At 36.0% G+C, this 27,317-nt stretch overlaps 1 protein-coding gene across 1 annotated transcript in view; it reads left to right on the top strand.

The window, feature by feature from the left end:
• Positions 1-225: 225 nt before the first annotated feature.
• The window catches only part of CAMKMT (calmodulin-lysine N-methyltransferase), a gene marked incomplete at its 5' end in the record, with an annotated part of 43,310 nt that continues 16,218 nt past the window's right edge, over positions 226-27,317 (top strand). Inside the window, 5 exons of the mRNA XM_010180870.1 lie at positions 226-286; positions 3,316-3,370; positions 4,426-4,489; positions 9,566-9,632; positions 23,656-23,730. Coding sequence (XP_010179172.1) covers positions 226-286; positions 3,316-3,370; positions 4,426-4,489; positions 9,566-9,632; positions 23,656-23,730 — 322 coding nt within the window. The remainder of the gene's footprint in view (positions 287-3,315; positions 3,371-4,425; positions 4,490-9,565; positions 9,633-23,655; positions 23,731-27,317) is intronic.

The following is a 27,317-nucleotide window of genomic DNA, read 5'->3' as shown; positions in this document are numbered from 1 at the left end:
AAATTTCTAATCATTAGTTGGGATGGAATATGTGCAATATTCAGTTACAATGCTTAAATCAGAAGTCTGCCATTAAAAATCTCATTTGTTTCTTTATTCCACAATATTGTGCAAATTTAGAAAATGAAACAGTTGGTAGAGATCTGCAAATGGTAATATGTATTCAAATATTGGTTTAGACACAAAAAAATCTTTTCTAATAAGACAAATATTTTTGTTTTATAGGTCTCTGGCCATCTGAAGAAGTGCTGGCTTACTACTGCCTAAAGCAAAATGAAATATTCAGGTACAGAGTAAAACATAAAAAGATATTTTCCAATCTGTTAGTTTTATTATATCTGCATGGTAAAGATTACTATGATTTAAGTCTTCAGATTAAATTTAAAATGTTCAAGGTGAAAGCATGTTGCTCTTAACAAAGAATTCTGAGCTGCCTTTGGGTACTAATATTGCACAGCAAGCTTTCTGCTATATGTCAAAGACTTTTGATTTCCACTCAAGGCGTTTTATTTCACTTTGATTTTTGGGAAACAAAAGTGAAGCTCCAATCGATCGGTACTGATTGTGAAGGTCAGGAAAATAAAAGACATTCTTTAAACTGACATCTCTTGCAAAAACAAACAAAATATTTCCTGATAAAATACATAATAATCACTGCATATAGCAATGGAGAAATTTGCACCTGTATTTAATTGCTATGAAATAATTTTGAGACATTATGCACTTTTATTTGGTTTTGTTTTTTTCACATTTTATAAAGTTGTAGAAGACAGTTGTCAAGGCTCCAATAGGAATATTTAAATATTTTTAATTCTTTTTTTTTTAATCCATTCTGCATCCTCTCTCTTTCCTCTTGAGTATACAGAGCTTTGCACTTGGAAATCCTTCAAGTTTCATTGTCCAGGAGGATGAATGGGGGTGCGAGAAAAGCCATTATAACAATGCATTTACAGTCATAAATTGTGTTCTGAGTGAGAGTGCAAGGCTAATATGAAGTAAACCAGTTTGGAGTATACAGCATCCCTCAGTCTGTGTACATATGGTGTTGGCAAAATAGGGAAGACCAGGCTGTAAGTCCCTGCCCCTTGTACTGATGCTGAAAGTGTTATCAGCTGTGAGCTGGTTCCTGCAGCTTGCTCAGGCTCCTATCAGTGACCTGGCACCAAAGCATGCCCTGACTCTTAAAGCCTCCCTTCTACTCTGGCCACCACCTGAATGAAGCTCAGTCCATCAGACGAGGCAGCTAACACACCTAAGCTGGTAGTCACTGCTCCTTCCTCCGAGTGTAGCTGGGTGCTGTGTTGTCTGACTTTTGCTGCTGTGGTGATGTGTCTGTCACACTTTGCCACCCAGCCCCGTGCCTTGGCTCGTCTGCTCTGCTTGTCTCAGGGGCTCTTTGCAGCAAACCTCCTTGTGCTGCTCACTAAAAGGGCATTTTCCTAGTTTGGATATGCAAGGCTGCTTATTCAGAGGCAGCAATCAGTCAAACTTCCATGGACGAGATGGGCACTTTTGCATCCTGATTTCTCAGGATTATACCCTTTCAATGTTGCACTCAAAGTAGAGTATCTTATTTAAATTCTCATTGATAAATGTCACTAAACATTGCCCAAGAGATGGATGTGATTTTAAAAATGTGCTAGTAAGGGAGCTTTGCACTGAAATAAATTGTTTATATGCGTAAATATGCATGCGTATACGTGTGTGTGTATATATATATATATATGCGCCTATATTACATACATACAGTTCAAAATGTGCTAAAAAACTCACACTGACCACTTTCTGTGTTTATTTCAATAAATATTATTCTTTAAAAGGGTTAAATGCCTCATAAATCTTATCTATATGATCATCTGTGTATACCTTTAAGATATAACGTATCTTTTACAAAAATAAAAACTTATGTGAGGAAAAACCTATAATAATTTTATTTAAACCACAGACTGTAAATTTCCCACATCTGTTTTATATTCTCATTGGGTTTGTTTATAGCTTGTTCCTCTGAACTCTGCCCATCTTTTGTCTCATTTCCATGAAATAGGACAACTAAATGTTTTGCAAATAAATTTTGTGGAGTACATTGAAAATAAATCTGTCTCATCCAGGCAGTAATCATACAGCCTAGTCTGGTGGCCTCAGTGAAAAAAATATCAGCATCTGTATACTGATACTGATACAGCATCCTAGATGCTCTTCCTAAAATATCAGTGTTGAGTGAGTAGGGAGGTAATACTTTCACATAAAAACAGATTTTCAGATGTTGGTGTTTTAGGGGAGAAGAAACGGTACGCACAAAAAAAACCCCCTGTTTCGCTGAAATTCTGTTTTCTGCTGTCAAAAATATCTCAATGAGAATGCTTCTGCCAGCTGTAACAGTTGTCAAAGGTTTGGATATAAAGAAAGCAGCGTGTTCCTAAACTGAGGCTCTGCCTCGCCCTAGACACCGCTTCACGCAGTTTCAACGCAGGGTCAGCATCCCTTCCTCCTCCCCTCTCATGGCAGGCCATAGCTCTGGAGGACATTCTTTATGGCTCCCCCTGCAAGCTCCCATCCAGCACGCTCTCTGTGCCAAATTATATTTCACATGCACATCTTAATAACGGCACAGTATGGTCTAAGTTAAAAGCACCCTTTTAAACCATGTATTCAAGCCTCTACTTGGGCTCAGTTTAGGCTCTTGACACTAACTTCATGTAGTTTTCTGTGGCTTAACTGTTTGCTGTTCCCATCGTTGTTCCTAGCAGTATTGTTTGTAGGTCACTTGCAGTTTTAAGTGCTAATTGAAGGATCAGATTTCTTCATGTGTAATTGTTTTGTGGTATACAGCTTGTTTTAAAATTTCTCACTTTTTAATATAAGAAGGCTTTTAGGCATAGCTATATGGAGAGATATATAAATAATATTAATTTCCCCATTTACTTCTCTAACTGTTTTTGCAAGAATGAATGTGGATTAACATTGTTATCCTTTCCTAACAATTATCTTTCGCTACTCTAGCTAGTTTAGTTCTAAAAGACAGAGCCATTGACAAGGGAAAAAAGGGAACCTTCTCAGATTTTTCAGCTCAGCGGTGGTAATGTTGCACTGAACACTAATGAGGGAACCCCCACTGATTTGCCTGCTTTGTGACTTTTCTATTTCATAATTATTTTTAAAACGCAAAACGACATGAGGTAGCCTAGTCATGTCTCTACAACTTCCTGGTAGCTCAGTTCTTACTGCAGATGGCAATTTGTTCTTGTAACATATATGTGTCTCTGACCATTTTCATCTAATTTGTATGGGTTCTACCATTTCCTTTCTCTCTTTCAGGGACCTTGCTGTGTGTGAGCTAGGGGGTGGCATGACATGCTTGGCTGGGCTCATGGTAGGTCTTTTCTCAATTCCAATCCCATTCAGAGGAAGAAACAAAAGGAAAAATGTTCCAGTGCCTCCAACTGCTGGGTCAGAGAACTGTCAACAGCCTCAGCTGCGGTCAAGCTGCAGAGTCTTGAGAGACCTTCTAGATTGACTTGCTTTCGTATCATATTGATTTTATGGTTGCCTCGATGAGCAGAAACATTTTACCGCCGTGTAGTCAATATCTCTTGTTGTGACATTCCAGGCCACGTACGGTCTCTCTTTCATTGCCATAGCCGAAGCTTTTTTTTTTTTTTTTCAGATTATAGTCCCATTTGCTAAGATACAGGAATAGCCTGGCGAATCACAGTTGGAGCACCATGATATAGCTGCTAATGTTTTGCCTGCATTATTACACCAACAAACATGATCCAGAGCTCTCAGTAATTAGATTCTTTTGAATTAGATTGGCCATTCAGGAGAGTCGTTCACCATTCTCTGGGTTCTGAGTCATGTATTCAGGAGATATTATGTAGCAGTGCAGTGCATTAGACAAGTTTTTATGTCTCTACAAATAAAAGCATATTGTTACACTGATTGGCATTTGACAAACCTGTCGCTCTTATACAATGTGTCGAGGTTACAGCCCAATGTGCGAGCATGTCAAAGCTCACAAAAAAATTACCCTTACAAAGCCATCTGCCTGCAATGCAAAGTTATATGAAGGGCATCAGGCAGTCAGACAGAAGCAAGCTGAAAGGCAGAGTGACAGCCTTGTATGATGGCTCTACTAGATAAACAGAAGCCCGCAAATGAAAGCCTCTCAGAATACCATCATCCGCTGTCACAATGCAATTACGGAACAGAATGATAGCAAGATAGAGGCTCCCGCAAATGGAATGATAAAAGTATTGACTGATTTGATTGAATGATTAAAATAATGCAGACATAAAATGAAAAAAGATTGAAGATTGTTACAGAGAAATAGGTGAGGAAGCATGATACTGAAGGCTTGTCACTCCTGTCTTCACTTCCACACAGACAAGCATATTTGCTCATTGTTTGCTGTGCTCTTTTTTTCAGGTTGCTATTTCTGCAGATGTCAAAGAAGTTCTGTTAACTGATGGAAATGAAAAGGCCATCAAAAGTATCCTTATTCAGATAGAAAACTGGTTTGTTGTGCTCGTTCCTTTTTACTGACTGAGTAACAATCGATATAAAGACAGACAGCATGGGGTATATTAAGAAAAAGTCCCCACATAAGTAATTAAAAAATAGATGCAGAATATCTTGAACAGAGCTACAGCTTTCCTTACAATAAATGCCATATTTTCTTCTTTAATTAAAAATGCACATATTGGTATAGAGGAAGTACAGTAGTAAATATTTGTCTTATGGTTGAGTGCTGAAAGGTTCCTTGTGTGTATGCTGCACGTTACAGGAGGTGTAGCAGTGAATCAAATCATTAGCTCCCCTTCACATATTCATTTTGCAGAAGAACATTTTTTTTCTTACTTTCAGATACTAGCCTCTAAAAACATATGCAGTATTTGTGTATTGTCATAGCTTTTCCAGTGTATACTGAAATGCATGGTTTCATTGTTGCTACCAAGTTACAACTGCCCACAAATTACCCATTTAGTGTGCTTAATTAGTTATCAATTTATCATTACTTCTCTTAATGTAAGATTGCCAAACTCCTCTGTCCCTTGTAGAAAGTATTTTATTATATTTCTTATATTAGAATAAATTGCTCTTACGCCCTTTTAATATGAACACATAGTTCAGAAAATTGAACTGTACTTTGGCTAAGCGAGAGAATGAGTGAGTGTAATTTGTGGCCACATTAAATATCAGCACAGAACAAGAACAGATATATACAGTGAATACTAATAGCCCTTAGAAATTGAGAGGGAAAAAAAGGAAGATATCTATTTTTGTTCCTTGGTAATCTTTCCATTTACATTTTAAGGCAGACTAGTCTTTCAGATTTTGGCCACTGCATCATCAGAATTATTTTGATTTGAGTTTTGCAGGTATTTGAGAGATAACATAATGAGTACTTAGTACTGCTTTAAAAAAAATTGCAGTTGCTGATGACTGTTAAAACAGGGGCACTGCAGTGCAGTAATATTGGCTACTACCTTTAAAAAGACTTTCTCAGAGATAACTGAGGTAGCTATAATTGCTTACAACACTTTAACAATTTCATGGGAAAAACAATCAATCTTAGATTGTATCTTTTAAAACTTGAAGGAAGTCTTATAAAAGTCTCCTTTTTCTTAAACATGCAAGTTCTCAGTTGAGTTCCAGGGATTCTTATTTTACTAAATTCTAGATTGTTATGCTCATGTCTTGAGGTGGAAGCATTCATTTTTCTGTGTAGTTTAATCGGCATCTCCCCTTCCAGTATTTCTTCTGTGTCCTTATGAAGATAAAAACTGTGGAAGAAAAAAAGTGTTTCAAAACTAGCCTAACAAAACAAACTGCTGTTTTATAGAAGCATGGGTATTTAACAAAAGGTCATTTTACCCACAGAGTGCTTCAGGTGAGCTCAGTAATCATCAAGTCAGCAAATATCTTGCATAGCAGATTCCATAAACATACCTGAACTTTTTTGAAATTTAGAAGTCTCTATAACAAGGAAAATTGGTGGGTGTTAAAAGTATTCACTCAGTCTTTGGAATTAAGTAAATTAAAGTGCTTTTATTGCTGAAAAAGATACTGTTAATGTTATCTAATTAGCACACCTTAGTTTTTCACAGAATGTTTTAGAAATATCTTTTATTTCCAAAAGTCTTACAAGTAGTCTTCATCTGTATTCACTCAGTGAATCCCTTTTAGGGAAGCGATTGGTGGAAGGCTCTAACAGGAATTTATTTTTCTTTTTTAACATTTGGTGCTCTGAAGGCTCAGCATTCAAAGTGCTTTTATTGTGTTGGATTTTACAATGGGCTTAATATTAGCAGGGTGCCAAAGTGCAGCAGACTAAGAACTTTACAGTGTAGGTGGAATGTATTCTTAAAAGTGCACATAATGAAATTTATGTTGCATTTTATGTGTTTTATGGACTTCAGTAGTCATTTTATGATCTGTCTTATGGTAATTTTCTTTTGCATTCTTTTCTACAGTGACTAGCTACAACAGAAGTTTAGACTAAATTTAGATCTGTTTCAGCCACAACAGACTCACTGAAATCAGTAAGAATTTTTAGTGTAATTGGAAACAGTGTTTAGCCCCGGACTACAGTGCCACAGACTACAAATTATGTATTTCTCCTGATTTTTATTATCGCTGTAGGTATTTTTTAATTCTTTAGCATACCAAATTAAATTAATATGGGATAAAATGCTGTTTTCTTTTCTAGATTCTGCTCTTCAGGAATAGCTAATGCCTAGTATTATGCTTTTTATGTAGGTATTATAGATTAAAATAATCTTGTTTAAAAATTACTGTTTACATCTTCCCTTTAAATTTCCTAGGAAGCGTAAATTACATGCCAGTCATACTATAATATCCAAAAATTACTTTCCAAAAAGTAAAAGTGGTTGTCAACAAAAAAGAAAAAAAATCACTGTCAGAAGCCAGGAAATCACCAAGCAAGCCTGCTAATTATTCTTAATGGGCAAGATGAGCACATTAAGAAACAAATGAATACATCAGTGAAATGTAATTGAAAATCGACCTGGCAATAGTGCATTGCATCTGAGAATCTGCCTTTGTATTATCATCATCATCATAATTATTGTTGGTTTTGTTGTTGTTACCGCTTTCCAGTGAGTGTAACTAACAGCTTTGCCTTGTGAATTCTCGAGCTTTTGAGGATTTGATTTTTCTTCTAATTTTTGACATTCTTCATATTATTCTCCATTTCATACTGGCACATGAAGGTTTTTCGCTTTGTATGTTTTAAGTATCTGTATTAGGATATGTTATTGAAATGCTACAGGTTAAAACAATTTACAAATATGTTAATTTCAAATAATAGTTGTGATTTTAACCATTTCACTGTGAAATACATAGCTATATTTTATATTAATCAATGGTTTTGTACATGAGGTTTATGGAGGTTTTTAAAAAGATATTATGATTTGAGTTACTAGTCCATTTGAAAGACACCACTCTAACTCACTCCATTTGCCTATCGGGGCAGATTTTAATTGATTAACAGATCATTTATATTGCAAATTCAATAAAATAAAGACAGATGTTACTGCATTTGCAGATTCACTCAAAACTATTGTTGGTTTAGTGTGTTTTATCTAAGTTCTTTCAGGATCATTTAAATAAAGACAGTATTAAAAAGAAAAATATAGATTTTTCAAGTGAATAATAAAGATACACATAGACAAAGTTATCACATTCATCCCCCTTTGTCATTCTGGGTGATGTGCATGCAGATACAAATTTTCCATCTTAGGTAATATCTATAACTTAGTCAGTCGTGAACATCAAATTCTATTTCCCCAGAGCACTGGAAGCATCTATACTCAATTTGAACTGTCCAAATCCAAGGATAAGGTTAATTTTTAGTAAAAATTGTCTCTTATTTCAGAGAGGCTGGGTACCTTCTGCCTTAGCTCTGTTTCACACCATGCACTAGTGACTTGAACTACTGTCTGAAAGCATCAATAATACAAAACATTGCTGCAGCGCACTATAATGGCCATTAAAATATATAGTATGGATCTTTCAACAGTCCTGGGAAATTTAGGTTAGAAAGGTCATGTTCAGCCTGAATGCCTGAAGACATGGGCTCATAAATTGTTTTTAAAAAGCCAGTGTTAACATTTTTACAACAGATATTAATAAGTTTGCTCAGTTATGTAATGTAAGTGCAGTGTAGCTAATTATCAACAATGTTACATCTGCCTCTACTTAGAAACAGCATGCTTTGCTCATGAAATTATTTATGCCTCCCTTTCGTTTCCTAAGTATAGACCATTCATTACTACTTCTCATTGCTTATTGTGGAAAAGATTTAGAAGGCATGTCCAAAGTACAGAGATTTGTTTTAACCAGTCTTCTGTCATTCCATTTCTAGTTTTTGGCTTCACAAAATATCAGTTGTCTTGCCTTTTACATTGTTTGTACAGAGGCTTTCCTAAAATAGCTTTTATGAAACAGTCAACTATCTTAGGAAGGTTAATCATGTGATTTCAGCAAAGCAAACAAAAAGATACGTTAGTGATATTTTAAATTATCCTGACACTAGTTTTCAATTTTCTTATAAGAGTACTTGCAAAGAATTCAACAAATTTCGTGCACCTGGAAACATCCTCCTAATTAGCATCAGCTTTCCAGTACCTTAAATACGAAAGGATGGTCATTGACATCTTTACCAAAAATATCCATTTAAGATAACTTTTTATATTTGAGAGTGAATTGTTCAAATATGCATGGATTCACACTGGGTGACATTTAGTATTCTCATAGTTTCAGTTACTTGCTACACCTTTTCCTTATGATGCCTTCTTACTAGCCACAGACTATGAAGGTTATCTTTCTAGGCATAGATGACTGGGCACAGCTTCCTTTGAAACTTTTCTTTCACAGCCTTTGCTTTGGCCTGCCTGAACTACTCCCCAAATCTGTGACCTGATCTTCCAAACTGAAAGAAGCTGAGACAGGAGCCTGAGGCACTGTTACATTGCCTTTGGGAAAGAAAAGGCATTTATTGCTTTGTCCTGTCTTTTGTGGTGATTCCAAACCATTCTCAGGAAAGCAAGTGGACTAGAAACTCCCTTGCCTATAGGTTAAGGTGCTCCCGTTGTGTGTTGAATTTCACACAGATAGAGCCAGGTATGGTTCACAGCACTGTGATCTAGTGATACAGATGGAAACAGCACAAACTAAAATGGACATTAAGTGACCATGCTAAAAAATTTCTGTTCACCACAGTTGTAATTCTTATATTTGTAAACAATAATTGCCTTTAATTGCATGTAAGGTATGGGAAGTCTTTTTCATTTCCTTCTATAGTAACAGGGCTATCAATGCCTTAAATGAAACAGTAAATAAAGGTAGGCAACCAGAGCCAAGTTGCTGCATAAATATATGGCTGATGTGCTGGAGCAGCAATGTAGAATTTATGCTTCTGAAAAAAAGAAGACCAAACAGATAAAAGACATTATGAAGGTAATAACAATGGGGAAAAGTGATTTTTTTACTATTTTTGTTACTGCTCTAGTTTTCTAGATAATTCTTAATGAGTATGCTACAGATGTAAGTGAGATCATCACAAGAAACCAAGATGCGGGAGTATTTAAGGCTCAAAAAGTGTCAAGCCGGTAAGATTCTACTAAACCATTTTATGGGTTCTTGCATGTAATTTTACATTTAATGTAAATGTGAAATGAATGCGAAAGTGTGGAAGTGTGACCTGTCTTACTGATGCTGACATGGATGTACATACAATATAAGTAGGTAAGTGATGCAAGACATAAAATTGGAAGTATTAAAAAAACTATTTAACTGCTTTTTAACATAGAAAATACAGTGTGATTGATCTTGGTGACATAATCTCTCTTTCCTTTTTACTTTATATTTAACATGCACTATGTCTCTTCAAGCTGTGGTTTAGTGTGTGGTTGAAATTTGGGTGCTTTAAGGTCAGCATTACCCATTGTACTGAATATGAGGCTTGGAAGGAATTTACCTAAATCACTGGCAGGTTTCATTTTAAATAGCTCTGAGAATTCAGGGTAGTAACAAATCCCATTTGCCCCTGAGGTAGATGTTGTTGAAGATATCCATGGGAGGTTTTTTGGTCATCCTCTCTGTGCAGTCAATATTGTGTTGTTGATGCAACGGCAGATGGAGAGCATGGGAGCCCAGCAGAGCAAGCTGGTGTCCTTCTTTCATTGACTATGTCCTAAGGTACAGGGTGCACCCAGAATTTTTCTCATAGTGCACCAACTCTGTTGCCTCCCAGTTAGCCCTGCAGGCATGCTCTGAAGGGTGACTGTTGTAGAGGTTCAGAGAACTTGTTTTCAGATAATCTCCAGAGCCCTTCCTCACTCCTGAAGTTAGCTCTATTTCATTGAGACATCTCCAGGTACAGCAGGGTCTGGAAGCATTTGAAAATTTGAAATGTGCTCATCTCTTGTAGTATTTTAAAAGTAAATTGTAAAGTACTTCCCATACTTCCTATTCATGGAATAGGGTTATGAATTAGAATGTGCTTAGAGATGGCTACCTAAAAGTAAATAGTGTGCTCTTGTTTCTGTGTCTAAATATGGTGGGGTTTTTTATGATTCTCATTCCAGAGGAAATGCTCTCAGTCCATCTCAAAGTAACAAAAGTAAAGCTGAAAGAGGGCTGAAAAAGACAAGTTGATACAGCAGAATAAGCTTAACATAGAGGGTTAAACCCATACAATTTTAATGGCTATCATTTACATCATTTATCCTACACTTACATGGCCATTCTGTGTAGAGAAGTTCTTTTAAGTGAGCACTTAGCGTTAGAAAAATTCTGCCTTCATTTGGGTGTACGTGCATATAACTTAGAGATAGATCTCTGCATCCTAATAAGTGCCTGCCAAGTAGACAAAGGCCACACAGCCCCGGGAATAGGCTTTCGTGTTCCACGTGCTGAACGCTTCTCGTGAGCAACCTCATCCCTGCTGAGGAGGGGTTGTGTGGTACATCCACCCAGAAGCTTAGAGTTTGTAAATTTGCAGTTGCCTCTACTACTTGTATGAGATTTCAGATTTCATCCCTTGTCAAGACTTCAAACCTGGTCTCTTAGATATCAATCAAAAGCACATTTTCTACCCTGTCCTCATTTACATTTATCGAATGCTTAAGGTCATTTGTGATCATTTGAGTGTATTTCAGCATATGGAATCAGTGAATAATAGATTTCAGCCTCACGCTGTGAAGAAAGATTGTGTTTTTACAAGACATGATGTTGTTTACTGGGTGTTAATAATCACTAATTAATAAACATATCTAGACGTCATAAAATGTTGCATTTTATGGAGTAGAAATGTCAAGTGTTTAACTTCTTGAGTGCAATAGCATTTGGGGCCTTATTTACATAAATAAAATAAATTACAAAATCAAGTGAACTACTATATAAAACGTAAGGCTCATTATAATAAACATATCATTGTTTTTTAGTTTTACATTTTTAAGGCTTTTGCAGATTTGTTGCAACAGTGCAAGGTTTTATAAAATAAGTATTCAAATGACTCTCTAATCCCAAAAATAATTATCATCTTGCATTTCTCTATCTTATGCACATTAATAGTTGAATTCTTCTGTCAAAATTAAGGTTATGCTTCGGTTAGTTGTTTGAGAAGTGCTAATGGATGGATCAGTCCTCCAGATTCAGTAATGACATGTGATGAAGGCAATAACAAAGTTATTTGGTCACTTTTCAAGGCCTTGAAGGAACTAAAAGACTGATGTAAAATCTGAAATATTACTGTAACTCTGATTCACATTCCCTGCAACTGAAAACCTTAGTTATATAATGATAATTGAGGGGAAAAATACACACACACAAAAATGTATTGTTGATCGGAGCTTGCAGGCAAATTAACATAGTGATGTATTTAAGTGACTTATTGCAACATTAATTTAATCTGGAGAAGGCATGTTCCTCACTCTAACGTATCATTTAAACAGTGTCTAGTCTTGCAACTTTGCCCCACTTACGGTGCAAAGTTACAAGATTCTTTCCATATAAAAGATAAATGAGGACAGACCCTTCACACCACACCTTCATCTCACATTGGGATCTTGTACTCCTTTCCTTGCACATGGAGCAGAAATTATCAGTATGAGAGTCAGTTTGTGACGGTTCCAGAAATTTAAGTCTAGACTTGGAAAATATGCCCAAAAAATGTATGGCACAAAAAGGAACAATCCAGTATCAGCTAAGAGAAGTTAGATTAGGACAACCTGCCATACATTTATTTATTTAGATTTACACAAAATGCAGTAAATGAGCACTTATCTAGCTCTCTGCCAACTCTTGATTATTGTTTAAAAGTACAGTAATGTAAGCCAAACTGGCAGTTTGTCATATTATGTGTTATAATGTAATAATAGATATTTAGTAAACAGTTTACTTCAGCAGTGGATATACAATTCTATTTTATTTTTAGCTTCTGTGAGTATGCTCAGAATTTCTCGGTTATGCTTACTGGAAATAGGTACTATAATGCCACCAAGTTACTAATAATGACTTGCCATAGTAAAGTGGATTATTAATACTATGTATGGGTTTGACGATTTTATATTTTTCATAGTTAAAAATTTAGCCATGAATCACGTTGTTTACCCCATAACTTAGCATATGAGGCATCCTGATAGCAGTCTTTGTACCATCAACTGTTATTAGTTTGGCATGCATTATAGCACTGTTTTGAATATGTCCACCAATGGTTAAATTAGCAATAAAAAAGTCAAGGAATCTCTGCTCTTTTTCTTCTCTTTATTTTAATGTGGAAATCTTCCTGAAGCAGGGGTTTGGCTAGTAGAATTTTGTTATTACAAATGTCATGATGGAAAAGCTTTATCAAAAAGAAAGGCTTGCAATATATTCTAAAGGTTAACAAACTGTGTCTGTCTTACCTACCAGGGAATTAGTTCTTCCATCAGATTCCCTTGTCTGAGAAAATCGAATCCATTAACAACAAAATTTGTATACTTATTGACGATATGGGACCTGCGAGTTATAGCTGTGGACAAGTCTATTGTTTTGCTAAGAGTTGCCTGAGAGGGATTACATTCCACATAAGAGTGTAAAGAACATATAACATCAAGTCAGCGAGAGAAGTGCTTGTGACACGATGCACCCTTTGATTTGATTAGTAATAATGTATCATATACTCTTTGTTCGGTCTATAGTCAACATTAGAACCCACGTCAAGAATGTATGACCATGTGACCGAGAGTGACAATTCCTTCTCCTTAAAGGCTGATAGGTTATAAACTTATCTGATATTTTAATGTTCCTTACAAATGAAATGAATTTACAAGCTTCCAGAATTAAACCTAAAAAAACACCCCCATCTTTCTAAAGACTAAATGACATCCAATGTAATAGTGGACACGGTTGCAATGACAGAGCGCTGGACTGTATCATCCTGATTCCATTGATGACCTCCTTCTCTGTAATTGCCAACGTGTGAATATTTTACCTTTCTGCAGTGTTCTTCAAATACACCAACTTTCTAACCTTCCTGATTTCAGCTGGCCATGTAACAGGTTCCATCAACATAGGACAGCCTTAATAAAAGACACTTTCTCTGTTTTCATTCATCAAAATGACTAAGTGTTGCTAAATTCAAACTTCTTGAAAACCTAGTTATTGAACTTGTTGTGTTTGTCAGCCTGCAGCCCTAAAGGAATCCCTTTCCTTCCAACTACTTTTTGTCTCCTTGCATGACACCATCTCTTAGCAAGGAGGAAGCTATCAAAAGGAACATTTACTGTTCTTTCATTGGAAAGAAAAGGGTCCTGGTTCCTGCACTCTTAATTTGATCATTTTATCTATATGTGGGAAGAAAGAATTAACCATCTGTCCAGATACGTTGTGAATTTGTAGCTCTCTATCACAGGAAACTCAACTAAGGTGGAAACCATTCCATACCTCTGATCATACTTGCCCTGCTCTATATCTTTTCCAGTTTCAATCTATTTATATTCAGATGAGAGTCATCAGACTGCATTCAAAGTGTGCATAAATGATAGATATATGTAGTGTAATAATTGTGCTTTCTGTTCCTCTTCTAAAATGCTCAACACTGATTTGCTTTTTTGACTGCAATTGAGCACTGAGCTAATATCTTCGTGACAGTCTTTCACAACATCAGGAGCTTTCCACTGGTGGTCAGTCTGGAGACTTTCATTTTCTTTAGCAAGCTGGAATTATTTTTCTCATTGTGCACTTTGCATTTATCCACACTGAGTATCATCTGTCATTTTATTGTTCAATTACTCAGTTTCGTCCTTCTGTGATTCTTCAGTCTGGTCTTTTCCTTACTATCTTGAATAACTTCTTAACATCAGCAGACTTTGCCACCTCAGTGCTTATTTCTTGTACGTATCTCTTGTATCATGCTGAATAGAACAGGTCCCAGGGGAGCACCACTGATTATCTCCCTCCTTTGTGAGAACTGGCCATTTACCACTACCCTATTCCCTGTCTTTTATTCTATTATTTAGCTATGCCAGCACTCTTCTCCAGTGGCTGTCTACTTTCCTTAAATGTTGTTGGTGAGGGTCTTTGCCAATAGCCTTTTGGAAGCAGAAGCAGGTGTGTTAAAGCAGATCACCCTTATCTGAATACTTGTTGACACTTTTGAAGAGCTCCAGGTTTATAAAGCAGAACTTTCTTTTACAGAAAACATATCCCAAAAGGCTTCTATTGTGAAATTGTCTTCAGTTTCTTCTACAGTGATGCAAAGAATTAATTTCACCTCTCTGAAATGTTGTTATCCTCTGTGAGTGCTCCTTCTATATCCTGGCAGGAAGATTTAGAAAAAAAAGAAAGAGTACCCTATTTTTGGCCTGCGTTATTTTATTATTATATTGAATTTTCCAATTCTGATTCCAATTTCTTCATTTGTGTGCAACTTCAAATTTTGGAGGAATGTCATCTTGTTTCTAATAACCTTTACCATTTGGCCATACCAGCTGACTTTCACCAAGGTCCAAGCCTGTCCTGTTTGTGTATTTCACCCAGTTGTGTTGACATATTAAAGCTGGAATTTATTTTAAATTGCAGTGTAGTTTTGTCTGTCATCTTTATATGACCAGATAAAAATATATAAAGAGAAAAAATTGAAGAGCTGGCAAGCTTTGTAGAGAAATTTCTATGTGTTTGGAAGAGCAGGGAGAAAAACTAGGTGCTAGCTAAAAGTATAGCATTGCATTATTTTAAATAATTCTTGCTCAAATCCTTGGATATTTTATGATGGCCTCCTCCTAGCTTAAAAATCATGCTTTTGGTAAAATTATTCCTCTTGTACTTTCTTGGACTGAACAGAAAGACTAAATGGTGACCACTCATATAAGAGGACTTCTTCCCAGGGCTTTAAAGGAAAATCTCCATGAGATGTTAGAATCAAAGATTGTTTTATTCCTATACTCTTTTGTGTATCCATCTTTTTAGCCAACTTTTACATTGTTCCTTCTTCATGTTACTACCATTGTACTTTTGTCTACCTTTCCTTATCTACCTTGGCTCTACCTTAATAAGCAGCCATCAGGTACATTTCACACACTTTCAGTGGATTCTCTCCTTTGCAGGCGCTCTCAGCTAATCTTTGCCACAGACAGCAAAATTGGGACACACTTTAAATTTTGACAAGATGATGCTTACAGCGTTATCTTTGTTTATTTCATGAATATTCAATTGATATTCAGTTATTCAAACGTTAACCAAAGATACTGTAAATCAATGAGTTTCAGGAAAGAGGCAGAAGAGTAAATCAGGGTCTGGAAATGAGAGAGTTAAAGAGCTCTGTTTACTTAACTTGTCAAAGAAATGACTTGATTGTTGAGAAATGAATTGATTTTGATCGGAAAGTCTCATGTGGGGAAAAAAATCTTTAATAGAAGATCACTCTTTAATCTAGCTTACACGTATCTAACAAGATGTAGAAATTGAAGCTAGACAAATTCAGACCGGGAAAAAAAAAGGAGATTTGACAGAGAGATTGATAAAACATTAGAACATCTTTCCATGGGGAAGTGGTAGTTTCTTAAACAGTACATGTGTTTAAATCAAGTTGGATATCTTCCTGAAACATGTGTATCAATTTCCTGAGATCTATGGACTTGATACAGAAAATTGAAATCTTGAGTGTTTATTGTGGTTCCTTCTGCCCTCCAAATTTAAGCACCAGTGAATTACATCTTCTCTGCTGTTTTTCATTTTTCCTCCCTGTCAGTCCTTCTGGACGTACCTGGTTTACTTCACATTCTTTGTTTTTTCTTCTTGCTCCCTTGATTATCCTCCTTGTATTCATGGATAGACTGTTTTCCATAAAGCAAGAAACTATCTCCTTTTCCTTCATATTTTTAGACAAAACAAACTTTTACAAAGCTTTCTTTCTCTGATCCTACCAGTACAGTTGTGCCACATGTGCTTATTCTGTCTTGCATTTTGAAATTATGTATTTTTTTAGTCAATCAATCTGAATTAGAATGCGAGAACCATCCATTTTCTGCATAATGTACTATGTGAACTTTGCTAAAAACAGTAGTCAATCTCCTAAGTAAAGACGGATTTAGAATGCATTGATATAGTGGAGGGACACTAAAAGGCAAATTCACAAACACCAGCGGTATTTTTTTATTAATAACGTTTTTATACAAGATATTCTCACTTTTTTTTAAACAGTCACAGTTGTGCTGAATGTCGGGCTGTGGTTTGTCTACAAAATTAAGACTTTGTTCTGCAGCAGTTAGATTTACACACAGTGTATTTATAATGTTTAGTAGCTTTTGATATGCAGCAAATGTGTAAGTCTTAGGACTGTTGTTTTTGAAGATAGAAGTGTAATGTTCACATCTGAATTTTAGCAAAGTGCATTGTACAGAATAAGAGAGGAAAATACATTCTCAGAATAATGAGTAAGGGAAGCATGTAACTTTATCATACACTTTTAAAAAGGAACTTATAGGCAGGAAAACCTAGATAGAATCATAGAATCATATATCTCAAGATAGAAGTGGTGCGTAGTTGGCTTTGGTGTTTTTGTTCTTGTGTATTACCACATAAATGTGATGAGGTTTCATCATGAGTTGTTGTACCAGGCATTGTATAAATACAGAGCAAAAAGGCAGTTTGTGTTAGAGAATCTTCATAGATCATTCTTAGATCATTCTAAGGCCAGAGATAGATATGGTGAGGAAGGATAATGAGGATAACTGTAGTCAGCATGAGGAACAGATTTGGAGGCACAAGAGCAGCCCAATCTCTTTTCAGTTTTTGTAGGCCCTGTTTTAAAGGAGTTTCAAGGATAATGGAGTAAGTTGGTGAATGTTCATAGATAGCATAGTGGAAGAAAATTGTAAAGGTGCTTGCTTGAAAAGTTAAGTAGAAGATGTAGACTGACATTAGGGCTGATTAAAGAAGGGACTTGTTCTTTCAATGTTGAATGAGAGAACAAAAATAGGGAAGTGAACTGGTGTGAAGCATTTGGATCAGAAGAATTGCAACTTATCTGGAGGAGTATACGGAGAAAGGTGACAAGATCAGGGTTGTAGGCAAGTAAAGCAGTCTTTTCAGCAGCCTACTGAATAAATATTAGTAGGGCAAGACTGCATTTTCCATGAGCAGAGAGAACAATATTGTGATGCTAAAATGTAAGTAGTGGTGACATGGTCAAGAGTTTGAGTGCATGGATAAGAAACTTAGAGATGCTACGCAGACAGAAGCAGCAAAATCTGAACAGAGCTGAGATATGCAAATATTGAGGAAGATCTAAGCTAAGTCTATATTACAGACTGGAATTAATGGTTTTGTCCAAAGGGATAAAAAAAAAAGTGGTAACAACAATGCCTTGTTGTACTTTAGAGGTGATGAGCTAATCAGTCACTGAGGCTGTGAAAAATACTGAGCTCTGAGCCTGGTTACACAGTGAAGCAGTGAAGTGGGTAGTTGTGTTTAGCTTTTATGGATGAGATAGCCCAGAAGTAAAATTCAGAGGAAGAAGAGGTTGAGGTGGAACATTGGGAAATTATCAGGAATGTGGGAAAGGTTTGAAGATAATCTTTAGAAAACCACGTTGGAAAAATGTTAAGAGAAAATTAAAAACCCGAAACGGAAAATAGTGAAATTAAAAATTCTAATTAAAAATTCTAATGAATAGCAACATTTTACTGGACTGAAGAGGTCCAGGTGAATGCAGATAAAGTGCAGATTTTGAGCCTAGCTGAGAAACATCATCAGTATACTTTGACAAGAGTAGATAAATTATGTGTAGGTTGCCAGAACCTGCAGGAGACTGTTAGAAGGCAATGTCCATTGGCAATTGTAAATATCACACTCAAACTGCTTTCAAATGTGAGAGGAAAGGGACAATGGTTTATGTTGGGTATCTGTGGTTGAAAATTTAACCTTGGCTTCTTCAGACCAGGTATGCACTGTAGAGAATGAGATAATGGATAAGAATACAAAACAAAGTGAAGCAGTGAAGGTAAGAATGGGAAAGATGAAGATATAAGTGCAACCTAATAAGAATATAATGAGAAAGATGAGGAAATGATAGTAGGCCAATTTGCAAGGTTCCTCAGAGGAGTTGTAATGATAGGTGTACACATTCCCTCTGTCACTAAATTAAAATCCATCTTCTTGATCTTTATACAGAACTGAGGAATCTCAAACAAAGATCAAGGTGTAGAGAAACACCCTGATGATGCCTTTTGTTAATGTGTTAGTGAACTAGCTTGGTTAATGTCATAGAAAAAGTCACATAAACCTCCAGACAAAATCTTTTACCTGAACCTGTGTGCTTACAAATGATAATGATTTTCAAAGACTGAAGCCTAAATTAAAATATGAAAAGAAGAGGTGGGTAGATAGGGGTTCTTGGTAGCTGTTCATCTGCTAAGTGGGACAGATTTTTTTATCTTTATTAAAACTACTAATACATTTTGAAGGAAGTAAGACTTTTGTCTCTTTTGTCCTTTCTTCTAATTTTGATTTTTTTTTGTCTTTATCTGCACAACTACTCTTCTGCTGACTTGAGAGCTACTCCAGCCTGTGTCATTCATCACAAGAACATCTCAGAGGGACTTGGAAATGTTTCAAGTTTTAACAATCAGAGGTTTAACCTGTTTTTCTCACGTACATTACCTGCCTAGACACACCAGGAAGACAAACACTGAATAACAGAAGTTGAATAATAATAGTAATGAGGAATTTTGCATGAGAAATAAAAACCTGGTAAAATCAGGTCTTTTGTTGTAGATTGCTGAGATATTTTACCAGTGTAAGAAAAAGAGTGTCGACATTTGTCAGGCTATCCTCCATAAATTAGAATTACTGTGCAGGGGAAGTAGAGCTTTGGCTGCTGTAACTATCCCTGCAGACATTTGCTATTTTGTTTGAGCTTTTTTTTTCCTTTGAAATACAAAGGGATATTTGGGAGTATGATGGTAGTAGTTAAAATCTCTGTTTTCTCAGATGATCTTTTTGTTCTGTTATCATTACAGTTCTTTTTATCTTGACCCTAATCACATTTGCTGACTTGCTTGTCAATTTAAAAGATAAATTAGGAAGAAAAAAGAAAAAGAAAAATGCTTTGATTGTTTGTTGGGGTTTTTTTTAACGAATTTGTTGCTTTAGAATGGTATAAGATTCACAGCCTCGGAAACTAAAGCATCGGTACATATTTTCTCAGACTGTTTCAATAGTATGCTTTATCCCTGACCTGGAAAAGCCACCTCTGCACGTAAGAGGATAGTTCATTCTTCATAGCTCATTCAGTCCTTGTCCTTTTTGCTAGGACTGCCATCAAGATTGCTAATTATAGTAATAGGTTTGTGACGTGGGTACTTTTCCCTCTGAAAACTGGTCAAATTCAATTGATACAGGCCATAAAGCAGCCATTAGTGGGTACCAAGTTTCAGCCACCATCAGTTTGACCGAAGTAGCTTAACAGTGCAGTAGTGTTTTTTTCCCTTGTATCCTATTTCATTTTTTAATGTTCTTGTTGTAGCCAAAAGAAGCTCCCAAAATGTTTTATATTTCCAGTGGGTTTCAGACCTTTTTCTGCTGAAGCTGAATTGGCTATTTTCAATTGCAAGAAACTAAACCTGCATGAGTTAAATAAGCTGGCACAAAGTAATGTCAGGGGTGGGCTTTACACAGCCTTAAATGTGTTTTGGGGTTTTCATGTTTGTTGTTTGGTTTGGGTTTTTGGTGGGTTTTTGTTGTTGTTGTTGTTGTTGTTTTACAAAAAAAGCCATTGAATATATGGCTTGGACAGAAATACAGAGTAAAGTGCATTTTTCAAATTTACAAAATAATTTAAGCTGTTAGTACTGTAATGTCTTCCCTCAGAAGAAAGACATAAAAATATTATAGCTGTAAAACTTCCTCTTTTGCTGGAAGAAAAGTAGCTTTAGAAAAGTGTCTACTAATTTGCATCATTGGAAAGGGAACAAAAGGAAAGTATTAACAAGGCTTGCATTTTTTTCATGTTGGCACTCAGCTTGATACTGGTGATTTAAAAGACTTTGTGGTGTGGTATTTTTACAGTTATGTCTATTTTTTCTTAAAGGAAAGTTCATAAAGACTGAGATTTTCAGAATTCTGTTGCTAACACTTTCCTGGGCTTCCTACCAGTGCTTTTCTTTAAATGGAAATGCAATCAGCCCTTACCTAATGCTGCCTTCGGTGTTTCTTTCACATCTGACCACCAAGTCCAAGAGACACGTCCTCAATAATCTGAAAAAATTATTGTCCCTCGTCCTCTTACTATGTATAGATACATGCATTTAGATAAAAATATACACATCTTTACTCAGAGGTGTTTTGCAGTATCAGTGGATTTTTCTGTACTTCACACTTAGGAGTTTTGTTTGGTTACAAGGACTTGTGTGACTACTTGATGGTATTTATATACCTCCTGACTCTGATTCACTACTTTCATTAGCACTCGAATTCAAAATAGCTGATTCTGACATCATTGTTCATGATGTAATAATGCTAGCTCTAAGCAGAATTGTTTCTGATTCCCTGATATGTGGGCCCTGTCTGCTTTATGGGTGTGGGTGCAGGTGTTTCACTGCAGCTCATGCAAATTTGTGAAAGCATTAAATGGATAACGGTACAGATATAGTAGCCCAGAGTTAGCTACCTAAACAGTTTCTGAGGTTGCAGCTTCACATACCCTAGCTGCGCTTCACTTTCTAGTCGCTCTTGCACTCTTCTAAAGATAGCATGGATAAATATATACGGCTTGTAGTTGCATCTCTCCCACCATTGTGGGTACATCCTGAGTGAAAACAGAATGAGTCCTGTTTGTATTTACTTAATAGAAATTATCTTCAGTTTACATGGTTATTTCCCCACAGGAATCAAATTTTTCCTGTACCTTTTGAAAATTCACAGCAAAGTTGAATTTTAAAATCTTGCATGTAAATTTATCATTGGTCTTTGCATAATTGTCATTTCTTCAGGAATGCACCTGTACTGGAGCTAGAGACCAAGAGCAGCCCTAGTGCCAGATCAGGGAAATGGAGGAAGAATGGCCCATGGCTGGATGTGGGGCCCTTAGCACACGTGTCCTCCTAACAACACACATGCCAGTCAGGTTGCACCACTGCTCATGCTCCTGGCAACTCGTCAATTCCATATTTTGCTCAGCATTATGGTGTCTGAGCTTTTACCTACCTGCACAAACTCCTTTGTGCCTACAGTAAGTGTGCACAGAAAATGCTGTATTTTGGATGCTCTGCAGGAACCTGACAGTAACGTCAGTGAGGTGGTTTTTTTTTCGATGAGGAGGCACCTGTGCTGCCTTCTGAACTGCATGTGTGAAGTATAGTAAATTTATGGGTTAAAAAAATCATAATTCAAATCCCTATAGTGGTACTGATCAGATCTCTGTTTCTGTAGCAATGAGAACCAAAGGTGGCCTTTTAAGGCTCACAGTTCATCTACCAATTTCCAGTTCTGCTTCAGGATTCTTAAAGTATTAGAGTGCGTGCTTTAAACCCACAGAACTTACCTTTACCTAATTTTCACCATTCTAACCTAAGTTTCCACGGAAACAGGGTTGAAAAAGCCGCTGGTAGCCAGCAGGCAGCCAGCAGCTGAGAGTGAGAACTCTCCTTTGTCACTTTCCACTACTGGATGCCTGCTGCGTGCCAGTGTGCAAAGCTACCTAGGCTTCTAAAATCTGGAATACTTTCAATTTGAGGGGGAAAAATTAAATTAATCTACTCTTTTCTCTCTTTGGATTGTCACAGTAAATTCCAGGAGGGCAAATGGGCTAATGAGTCCTGATCTGTTCAGTTACACTGAGCCCCACATAATCAAAGCTTTCCCAACCAACTGGGCCTCTCGTTTCATAATTTCCATGTTTTAAAAGCATTCTGTCTCAGATTTTGTGTCTCTGCACACGTACATGCATATTGTGGTACTTTAATTTTTTTGTGGCTCTATATCTATCTATCTATCTACATCTTTACGAACCTATTTTGCATATAGTGTAGTCGATGTATAAAATTTCCTTTTTTCCTGTATACTTACGGAACATTTCTGAATGAACACATTATAACTGATCCTCAGTTAAATATTAGGAGTAGTATGTGAATGGAGATGGCTTTTAACCAGAAGTAGATTATAGCTGCGGGAAGACTAAAGGGTGTATTTGGTCAAGACTCATACAAAACTGAGATAAGCATGCACAACCTGACAAGATCAGATTAGACCCTTCCCCCACAAGTGCTTTTCCCATAAATATTTATCTACTTTCTTTTATAAATGACCAGAAAATGGAAAAGAAGGATAGATTCTCTTTAAAAAATGGTCTAGAAATAGAAATGCAGCTTAAAATCTTTGGGGTAATGATATTCTAAGTATGCAGTAAATTCCAATCCTAGTTGCTGTTTTTAAATGGGAGCAAAGTACTGAATTTCTTCTTGGCAGCTACATAAATCGGTAGCATTTATTAAAAAAAAGAACTTTGCACATATGTGCATTTTTGCTTACTATTGAGTACCTTAGAATTAAATAACTTATCACCTACGAAAGAATAGGTGTTGACAGAGTCAGCATTGCTATATTTTTAAGCTTGCTTGAGGCAACATAACTGGCATTGAAGTTAAGCTTGGCATTCTTTCACCCTGTCCCTCCTCCCCTCCAGCCCAAGTGAATGCTCACTTCATCAATGAGAAACAGAACTGTCTTGCCTGCCAGATGTAACGGAGATTCATGAATTCACAGCTCTTCTGCAAATATGTGTTTCATTCAAATTGTTGATGCTTTGACTTCACTTCCTCGTGCAGTGGTGTTAAGGAGTAAAAATCTGAAGCTCTACATGTGCCACTAATTCCAAAATGCATATTTGTTGGTGATCCGCTCCTCAGAACCTATGTGGATTGTCTTTCTGTTATAATAACAAAATTAAAGCTCTTTAGCTTTCAGATTTAAAAACTTAAAAATGTACAGAATTATATTTTTACACTCATATTTGAAAGTAGCAAGTGTGTACTTTTTAAAACATTTCTCTGTCACATAAGAATAATATTAATACTTTTAAAATCTCAAGATGAAAAATGTAAGTCCTTTTTTCTTTTTTCTTTTTTCTAAAAAATCTTTTTTTTCCTCTAGCATTTTACGATGGGATAATGAGACAGATGTCTCTCAACTGGAAGGACATTTTGACATTGTTATGTGTGCTGACTGGTAAGTACATAAAAATCATAAAACTCATGTTAGAAAAATAGCTTTGCTGGAGTAATTGTACTGTGCTGCTTGCTGATGGCTAAGCAAAGTCAACAAATGAAGCACAAAGCCACCTTAACCTCAACAAATTAATATTCATCTCCATGTGACAGTTATAAGGTAGTCTTCTATCACACAGTAACTTCTACCACATTATTTCCCAAAGATTGATTTTGAGAAGCATTTCCATTTTCTGGAATTGCCTCTGTTTCATGCTTGACGTATCAGTAAATGGACGACTTAGGCAAATTGCAAATAATTATGGCTCAGTGAGGAACAGTCTGGAGAAAAGGGAGTTTATCAACACAAACAGCTCAATTAGCTTACTTCTTAGGAAGGATCTGACTATTGATATAAAGGGATATATTTTTTTGTTCTCCGGAAAATCTTTCCCAGGAAAAAAATATTTTCAAAACCCTTTTTTCCCCCCCATTGCACTCTGCTTCTTAAATCAATTTGACAGCAATATTTGTAGACATAGGCTTTTTATTATTTATACAGGCATATGTTAATTGTAAGAGAATTCTTAGTAAAAAAAAGAGTATAGCACTTAATTTATTAAAAGGTAGATACATGTTACAGTATTATATGTTGCTTAATAATTTATGCAAATAGATTTTATTATTGACACAACCCTTTTCTGATACTGGGTTTGCAGAATTGTGTTGTGCTATGTTTGCTGCATGCTGACTTTAAAAGTGGTACATTATTAATTATTTGGGTTATATGAATGGAGACAGTGTAAAAAGAGATGTGTAAATTTCATTTAGGAAAGTAGATATTTTTAAATGAATCCATCTTTCCTTCATGAATATTTGCTCTTGACCCTGTAAATGTCCAAAACAGAAAAAGCTGTTTATGTTTTATTGCATGTAACTATTGTGACAGACCAAATTCTTAAAATAGGGACAGCTTCCTAGGACAGCTCAGTTCAGCAGATTTCTGTACCTTACTAAGAAACAGTTAAAGGAAAAAGGCAAAGGGAAGTATGAGGCTGTCTATTGTCTTTTTAAACAATGTTCTTTTTAAGTGGCTTCTGATACAATATTCCTCTAAATCTTTTTGCTTTGTTTCGTTTGATATTTTGCTAGTTAAGCAAACTCTTCTTATTTCAGAAAAGTTACTGATTTTATATAGCACTGGAGAAAGTGTATTTAGTCGTCTTTTTTCCTTTTTCTAATACCTATTTGTTGACAGAATGCAACAATGCTTTATTTCTCTCAGCATTTAATTTCAGAAAAGTTCTTTGTTCCCAAAAAGGACAGAGGAGGGTTTCTAACTAATCGCTGATAATGTGCCTCAGAAATGCATCATCTGATTAAAATAAGGAGCTAAACAACACCATATGATTTCAGCAAGTAATTTAGTAAATGCCTTCCTCACCAAATATTAGAATGGATACTCCAGGTTTCATTGCACAGATGAAGTTAATGCTGGCCAGGATTAGATCAGATTAAGTATGAAAGTCAGATCAGAGTGCTGGCGGACATGAGCAGGAGGGCAGCAGTCTTCTCGGAGGCTTAGACAAGGCTCACATATGGATGTTCTCCAGATTATGTGGGTGAAGCAAGGTCTTGCCAAGAGATTTAGAGTTAAATTTGTTCTTCACACAAATATCAAAACAACCTGGCTGTGCCATCTCTTGTATTCTTGATACTCACACCATGTTATCCTATTTGTGCTAGAAGTGCAGCAGAGTGGAGCAAGACTTAAGTTGTTTTTCTTCAGTAATATTCTTGCCTAATACTCCTCCCAGTCTGTTTGGAAATGGTGTAGTTTCTTTAGGAAACAAAGAATCAAACATGACAGGTAAAATACATAGTGCATTTGCAATCCCTGCATTTTGTACATTTATTTTAAAGCACTTAAGGTGCAGGTAAGTGTATAAATATTTATAGATTTCTAAAAAATAAATAGAAATGTACAGGTTAGTTTGAAGAACGTGGTTTTATTCACAAATTGTCTCTATTTTCATATTGTGAGTGCCCACATATATCGTTTAATAAGCATGAAAATCCCTTCATTGTTTGTTTCTTTTAGAAATAATTTTTTTAGTTATGGACACTGGGTTTTCTGGTACATGAAAAGGCTGGGGAAAAATGTTCCATGCTATATCAAACTCAAATCTTCTTTTCATTTTCATGTATTTCTCTTCGGAGATATAGAATTGGCTTGAGAACTGTTGGCAGGATTTTTGCTCTCTGAATTTTTTGGGCTGCCACTGAAGAGGAAAAAAATATCTCTTTTCTTATAGCTCCTCGGCTGAAACCTGAAGTATGCAGCGATAAAAACAGATAGAATAGATTGCATTTAGTTTAACACCATCATATAACTCATTGTCAGTCAATAAAATCTGGGATTAGAACAGAGAACTAGAAAGCAAAAAGTCTGTGTTCAAATATTAGGTACATGGATAAATTTTATTGAAGTATTTTCAGCAAGGGTGATATTGTCTGATTCTCTGAATAGCTAACCAGTGGTACTGCTTGATCCTATTTACATGAAAAAAAGCTCTATTCATAAGCATATTCCAAATCCACATGGAGGTTCAAGTAAAAATGTACATGATTACAACAAGCAGCGATATGTTTATATTCATATATTTACAGCCAGACTTTCATAAACCTTGTGTGCAGGGGTGGAAAATAAGTTATTTCCCAGAACAGACAGTCTATTAGTTAACAGCTAAATTTAGTGTCTCAACCAGATTATAAAATAAATAAAGAGTCAAACTGTGAAAGCTAGTCATTATTTAACCATTCAGGATTTTGACAATAAAAATAGTTTTGCAGTTCCGAAATAACTTGTAAAATGTCAACTACGAGATAAAAATAAGGGAGGCCACACCTGGAAGAAGGATACACTAGAAAAAAAAATACTGAAATAATGGAATTTTTAAAGCATATCCACTCACCTTATATTTTGGGAGGGGAGGGATTTTTAAGGCCCAAGTGAGGGCTACCAGGATTGTAGACTTTCATTTGACTTACACTTGTGGACATAAAGTCATGCAGGTGCTGGAATTGTAAGAATGAGTATGAATAGAGGAGAAATAATAGGTGTCTGTATGGACAGGCCAAAACCAAGACTCTTCCAAAGCTCTTGAGAGCCTCAGATTTCTGATTATTTAAAAGGAAGTGTATATCCTTATCTTTATTAAGAAAAAAGTTGCTGAGATTTTTCAGTCCCAGGAATCAAGGGCAGTAGGACTGAGCCAATAGAAAAATCTTTCTCTTTCACATTCTGGTGAAACAAGTTTTCACAAATAATTTTAACGTAGAGACAGTATAAGGTCTAGAGCTCCATACCACTCTGGAAATGCATAATATCCCACTTTACTTAGTAGGACTGATTATATTCTTAAAGTCTGGCAAGAATATGCACAACAGAGGCTGAGGGTGGCTATCCCACATTACTTTCACTGCAGAGGTTTTTGCTGAAGTCATGGGATTGTGGATTCACCAGCAATGTAGAACTGAACTGAAAATATTCTTAAAATATCCTAAAATATGTCAGTTTTTCTGCATTAGTATTTCTTCTAATGTAAG

Source organism: Mesitornis unicolor, unplaced genomic scaffold (assembly GCF_000695765.1).
Source record: "Mesitornis unicolor isolate BGI_N332 unplaced genomic scaffold, ASM69576v1 scaffold11820, whole genome shotgun sequence".
Classification (NCBI taxonomy): domain Eukaryota; kingdom Metazoa; phylum Chordata; class Aves; order Mesitornithiformes; family Mesitornithidae; genus Mesitornis; species Mesitornis unicolor.
This window is presented reverse-complemented; position numbering and strand designations above follow the sequence as displayed.